General features: G+C 44.2%; 1 protein-coding gene across 1 annotated transcript; it reads right to left on the bottom strand.

Annotated features, from left to right (window-relative positions):
• Positions 1 to 2,541: 2,541 nt before the first annotated feature.
• Positions 2,542 to 3,817, bottom strand: LOC123406033 (aquaporin PIP2-5-like). Its single transcript, XM_045099535.1, has one exon. The coding sequence runs from the start codon at positions 3,742 to 3,744 to the stop codon at positions 2,866 to 2,868; it is 879 nt and encodes a 292-aa protein (XP_044955470.1). The 5' UTR covers positions 3,745 to 3,817; the 3' UTR covers positions 2,542 to 2,865.
• Between the last annotated feature and the right edge of the window lie 3,181 nt (positions 3,818 to 6,998).

The raw sequence follows: 6,998 nt of genomic DNA, 5'->3' as shown, positions 1-6,998 counted from the left end.
GTAGTTTCACATTTGATCTATTTGGTATTGCAGGTAATGCTAGTTTATTCTATAATCTTGATCAAACATTTAAATGGTTGATTTATACTAAAAAACAATAAACAATACACCTTATATTCTGGAACAGAGAGCACTTGGCATCACGGCAGCATAGCTTAAGCTGTAATTGAAGGACATCATTAGTTGTACACTCATTATCATAACTCCAAAGAAAATTGAGTGTGGAGGAGGTTGACAATTCTTTCGTCCAATAATCTTGCGTAGCAGCTTCTTTAAATTGTTTGCGAAGATATTGACAAATAAGGTGCATCGTCGCATGAAGGAAATTGTTGCTGTGAACCAATATGTGTTCATCCAAGGTGCAATCTTCACGACAATGTCCTTTTGATGCAACAGGTGGCCAGAAAAATTACCCGAGGAAGAACCAAGCTGTTCTTCTTAAACTTGACATTTAACATCTCACGTTCCTTCAACTCTCTCTCTCTATATATATATCTCTCTCTCATGTTTGAATTTCTTCATGCGAAATGGTGTTTCCAACTGGAGAATTGTGCGTGCGTGTGGCTTGTGATATGTAGATCCCATCTCGCCGATGTTATTTGATATAGCTATGGAGGCCATAAAATCGATTACCACCAAGACCATGGAGAAGAGGGTCTGTACAACTCGTATGCGGGAGTGTTAAACAACGTTTATCTAGCTACGCTCATGATGTTGCCTTGTTCGTTCGCCCCGTCCGTGCAAGATCTTTGTTGCATCAGCTGCAGTTGTGCCATGAAAAACGCCTTTCATGGCACAATTGCAGCTGCTACAACGCAGTTGCGCCATGCCATCGCTACCCTTCAACATGAAGGACAATCTCAGGATGCCTTTGCTTGGCCTAGCACATCATGGGGTGTGTATTCAGCCAAGTCCACATGCATGCGGCTTTGTGAGGAGTTGATCTGCTCACTATGGCTCCCTGCATTTTGCGAAGTTGGACGCCTCTTAAATGCAAATCTTCGCCTAGCTAGCAGCTCGGTTTCGACTATGGACCATGGATCGGCATGCTTGTTAAGACCTTTCTAGCGAGCACAACCCAAGCAGTTTGCGTTTAAGCACCCTCCATAGTCCGATCTCGGCTGGAGATAGCTCTCTCCCTTCCATAGCCCCATCGAGCTGCTTGATGATCTCGAGCAGGATTGCAATCTGAATTTTGATATTCCCGATCCACCGGTCGCTCCAACTATGCAGTTTCCTAGCTGTCACGCGCAACTTGTTGTCTAGAACCACAAAGGGGTTGCCTTTCGACGGCACCGACGCCCATGCCCCCGCCACAACATCATGAAATCCATCTACCTTCGTCCAGAAGGACTCAAAACAGAACCGTTTCCCAGCGTGAAAATCTGCATGCAGGTCCAGTAGTAATGGGCAATGGTCCGACACTGCCGTACCTAACACCGACAGAAGACAAGACGGGTACAGCGCCTCCGAGTCCATGGTGTCCAAGACGTGGTCAATCGTTTCCAACGTTGCATGGCCGCGCTCATTAGACCAGGTGTAGCGCCTCCCGTTAAGATATAACTCTTTTAGTTCTAGCAGATTCTGCTTGGAGCGGAAGCGGGACATCATTCTTCTATTGATCGCGGTGTTGCTCTTGTCCTCCGGATTGACGATTAGGTTAAAATCGCCAACCACCTCACACGGCCCCGCATGCAGCTCCCTAATGTCCAGCAATTCCTCAAGGAACTCCACTTCGTCGACGTCTAACTGAGTACACCCCCAAAATCCACCACTGCCCTGCCGAGCCCGAGGGCATAACTAGCGCCGTCACTTCGTCGGAAGATAGTAAAACTTTTCAAATTTATTTCCCAAGCATTGCGCCACAATATTCGCCGTCATACGCTCTAGTTTTGTTTCTTGGAGACACACAACATGCATGGCTTGTACTCCCTCCGTTCCTTAATATAAGACATTTTAGAGATTTCACTATAGATTAAATACGGAGCAAAATGAGTGAATCTACATCCTAAAATATGACTACATACATCCGTATGTAGTTCATAGTAGAATCTCTAAAAAATCTTATATTTAGGAACGGAGGGAGTATAATCGTGTGCCCGGAGAAAGCATCAGGTGTTCTTTCTAACTGCCATCACATGCATGATGCGTGTGTACAGAAAGGGTCCTCGAGAAAAGCGTCAACGATCATCTTTTCTCCACTTGTCAATTTGCACGCCTTTGCTGGTCATATCACTGTCCTGATTTTCAGCCTACCAATAATATTAGACCCTCTTAGGGCTTGTTCGGTCAATTCTACCAATAATTTGCACGCCTTGAGGTGGAATTTGACTTGTAGAAGATTTAATCCCTCCCAATCCCCTCCAAACCCTTTCAATTCTGAAGGAACCGAACAAGGTCTTAAGCAGCGAACATTTGCTGGGAAGCATGGCAATTGCGAACGTTTTTAAGGGCAAGTTGTTCAGAGCATACACATGCATGACAATTTCTACTTCAGAAACACATGTGAAGTTCTGACAAACAAAGCATTGGCTGTGAAAATTGCCCCTCCAAGAAATTGACATAGTCTTGACACATAAATTGCTTCGAATTCTGACAAAGAAAGTATTGGCTGTGATAACAAGTACTATCTGAATTTGCTTGAATGCCTACATTTTCATGGACAGGATCCCTAATCTCTACAGATTCAGAAAAATCTCAAGGATGATTTGGCTTTGCTTGTTCAGAGCTAAGCGTAGTTACTGCTTGTTCATGGTTTTTTATTTAGTAAGTACAAATTTACAGCGTGTCAAAAAAAACATCAATCAACCAGTCAAGAAAAGCTCTCTTTCAGACTGATTACCATCATCTCTTGCTGTGGCTCCATCAACAGCCGAGGCGTCGGAATCCGTTGTCGAAGTTGAAGTGTGGCTTGGCGGCGGCGCCGCCCCTGAGGACGTACTGGTGGTACGCCATGGCCACGGCGGCGCCGGAGAATGGCCCAACCCAGAAGATCCACTGCTCGCGCCACGCCTTGCTGTTGTTGTACACCACGGCGGCACCCAGGCTCCTCGCCGGGTTGATCCCGGTGCCGGTGACGGGGATGGTGGCCAGGTGCGCCACCACGACCGCGAAGCCGATGAGCAGCGGCGCCAGCACCGGCACATGGGTGTCCCGCGCCATGCGCTTCGGGTCGGTCGCCGAGAACACGGTGTACACGAGGAGGAAGGTGCCGGCCGCCTCGGCCAGCAGGCCCCCCGCCTTCGAGTACCCCGGCGCGACCTCGTTGGCGCCGCCGCCGTAGAGCTCGTAGTGCTGCGCGCCGTGCACGGTCCTGACCATCGCCGCGCCGCAGATGGCGCCGAGGCACTGCGCCGACGTGTAGAGCAAGGCGCGGGGGAGCGACAGCTTCCTCGCCAGCAGCAGCCCGAACGTCACGGCGGGGTTGACGTGGCCGCCGGAGATGCCGGCGGTGCAGTAGACGAGGACGGCGATCATGCCGCCGAAGGCCCACGCGATGCCCAGCACGCCGGCGCCGCTGCACGCGTCCGCGTCCGTCTGGCGCTTGTGGCCGATCACGGTGGCGATGGAGACGTAGACGAAGAGCAGGCTGGCGGTGAACTCGGCGATGATGGCGCGGTACAGGGACCACTGGCCCAGCTCACCGGCGTCGAACAGCCGGACCGCGGGAGGGTCGAGGTAGTCCTTGGTGTCGTTGCTACCATGGGCGTCTCTACTATGCTTGCCCTGCTGTGCAGCGGCCATGTCGATATGGATCGACCTCTAAGCTCAGCTAGCTGATTAATTCGGGAAGAAAAGAAGAGATCGATTGATGGAAATAATCAAGAATCGGCTAAGTGTTGCGTCTATATATAGAGAGGAACCAGATGGCAGATGTGGTTAGCTATCTTCAGAAGAATCCAAAGAGAGGAGGGCCACTTATGCCCTAGCAAGCACCATTTACAAAACACGGATTTTTTTTTTTTTTGAAAAGACACCCAAAGGGCATCCTATGTGTAATAATTAATTATCAACCAAAACGGTAGCTAGTGCAATGAAAGGACAATGTTTAGTAATTTATACTTCCTCTTGTTTACACATAATATCTTAGCTCAAATGTTTTCCTTACTTTTCAAAAATAATTCATTTTCAAATTCGGCCACATTTATAGGAAAATAAAAATCAACATCTAGAATAGCAAATGATAGATGTCCTAGTACAGATTTGGTATTTTTGTATATGTTGATATTTTCACTGCGTAAGTTTGATCATTTAGAGAATTTGACTTAACACAAAAAAAACTACAACTATGTTTTGAGAAGTAGGTTGTATTTTCTTAGCCAAATGACAAGTTACACGCGTATAACACGAAACAACACCGTCATGAAGTTTTTTACAATTAAAATTGCCAAAGAAAGACACAAATCCAAAAAAATCTGAAACCTGCCATTCAAACAGGAAGTTGTCATGCTTCACAACTAAAGTTGTCATCCTCGAATAACTAAAGTTGCTTAAAAAAAATCAGGGCAAAATTGTTTCGTGACACACTTTTTTTTCGTGCCATACGAGGTGGTGAGTGACAAAATTTGGATTCATTTTACTCTGGAAATGGTATGTGGTGAGTGACAAAAAGTATCTTTAGAACATTATCATTCCTCACGTTATTTACACATATACTCCCGTGCATTGGTAATTTTCGGTATTGGCGTACTACAATACCCAATATAGTTTCAAAATCTCTTGCGTACGTAATTTTTTAAATTTGGCCAAATTTACAAGAAAAGTTATCAACATACACACAACTGATAGATATAATCATACTGATTTGGTATTGATGTGGATGTTGATATTTTTCTCTGTATAAGCATGATCAAAGTTTAGATAATTTGACTAAAAAAATTGTATATGATTTATATTTTGAGAAGGAGGGGATATTATTTCAAATATGTAAAGAGGAAACTTGGATATTTATAATTTCTAGTGTTATTTTACATATACCATAATATCCAAAATAGTGGTCAAAATTGTAGTCCATAGCAATATCCAAAATAGGAGTCAGCTCTGCATAGTTCCATGTTGCCCCGCATTCTTATGTGTATAATACAAGGTATAATTTTACATATGTCTAGCTTGGTTACAAATTGAATTGTATCTTAGTAGTCTGTTAGTCTTCGACAACTAGGATAGTATCAATCATTCGGTGATATTGATTGTGTGCCTAAATGGTATATATGTTCTACATGAATTGCATTGGTAATGGAAGATATTTTCCTTAGAGCATCTCTAGCAGACCCCTTAATACGCAAAACTGTAAACCGCGTTTTCAGTTTGTGGAAAACGCGTTATAAGGGTCAGTTCGAGCTGGGGCCGAACAGACCACTTCAACTTAAATTGTAAATTGAATTTTCGCTTACATGTTTTTCCCACATCTTCTTCTTTCTCTCGCCCGTGTTCATGGTCAACTAAATTCGTTCCTAAAAGTCGGTGGAGAGCGTATGAAACAGCTAAATACGGAGTCACCGGCGTCTACAACGACTCTACAACGACTCACACGAAGTGACCGTCGCCGTAGCTAGCTAGCTCGGGTCCCTGAATCCACCCAGGTAGCTAGCTAGCTAGCTCCTCCGTCCATGAATCCATCCAGGAGCTAGCAATCTAGCTAGATCCGGTCGTGGAATCCATCCAGGAGTTATCTGGCTAGCTAGCTCCCATCCCCGAGCTTCCGTCGCCGACGCCGAATCCGGCCAGGACGAGCAGGGCGGCCGCCAAGACAAGCGGGGCGTATCTGGGGACGGGTGGGGCGACATCCGGGGCGGCGCACAGTGAACATGGATGGCGGACGTGCGAAAGTTTCCGTAGCAGTTGGGCTCCCGCCAACTGCTTTTTCTCGATAGAGGGCATCGTAGAAGCGGACGCAAAAACTATATTTTTGCATATCGGGAGGAGCTTTTTACCGTGCCCCTCAAAAAATTTTTTAGGTCGGAGTCGTTTACGGGTTCTATTCGGACCGCCTTTTTGCCTAAAACTGTAAACCGATGGTTATTTTACAGTTTCGCGAGTTATACGGGGTCTACTAGAGATGCTCTTAGGCATCTGAAAAGTCCTCATGTATATTATCATCTGCGATGTGGTGTTAATTATGGCATCACAAGTTTGTAGTAGGTAATTAACTGGACCTTTTAGTTCATGGTTGGGTCATAGCATGCCACTGATAAAAACCGGTGTGTTGATATTTTTCTCTGTATAAGCATGATCAAAGTTTAGAGAATTTGACTAAAACAAATTGTATATGCTTTATATTTTGAGAAGGAGGGGATATTATTTCAAATATGTAGAGTGGAAACTTGCATATTTATAATTTCTAGTGTTATTTGGCATATACCACAACATCCAAAATAGTGGTCAAAATTGTAATCCGCAGCAATATCCAAAATATGAGTCAGCTCTGCATAGTTCCAGGTTGCCCCACATTCTTATGTGTATATAATACTCCCTCCGTCTGGAAATACTTGTCCTAAAAATAGATGTATCTAGACTTATTTTAGTTATAGATACATCAATTTTGTACATTTTTAGGACAAGTATTTCCGGACGGAGGGAGTACAAGGTATAATTTTACATGTCTAGCTTCGTTACAAATTGATTTGTCTCTTACTAGTTGGTTAGTCTTCGACAACTAGGATAGTATCAATCATTCGGTGGTCTCGATTATGTGCCTAGATGGTATATATGTTCTACAAAATCGCATTGGTAATGGGTGATATTTTCCTTAGGCATCTGAAAAGTCTTCATGTATATTCTCATCTGTGATGTGGTGTTAATTATGGCATCGCAAGTTTATACCACCTCCGTTCTAAAATATAAGACATTTTAAGGATTTCATTATAAACTACATACATATATATAGACATATTTTAAAGTATAGATTCATTCATTTTGTTTCATATGTAGTCCATAATAAAATCTCTAAAAGATCTTATATTTAGGAACGGAGGGAGTAGAAGGTAATTGACTGGACC

The sequence above is a fragment of the Hordeum vulgare genome, chromosome 6H (assembly GCF_904849725.1).
Source record: "Hordeum vulgare subsp. vulgare chromosome 6H, MorexV3_pseudomolecules_assembly, whole genome shotgun sequence".
In the NCBI taxonomy this organism is placed as follows: domain Eukaryota; kingdom Viridiplantae; phylum Streptophyta; class Magnoliopsida; order Poales; family Poaceae; genus Hordeum; species Hordeum vulgare.
This window is presented reverse-complemented; position numbering and strand designations above follow the sequence as displayed.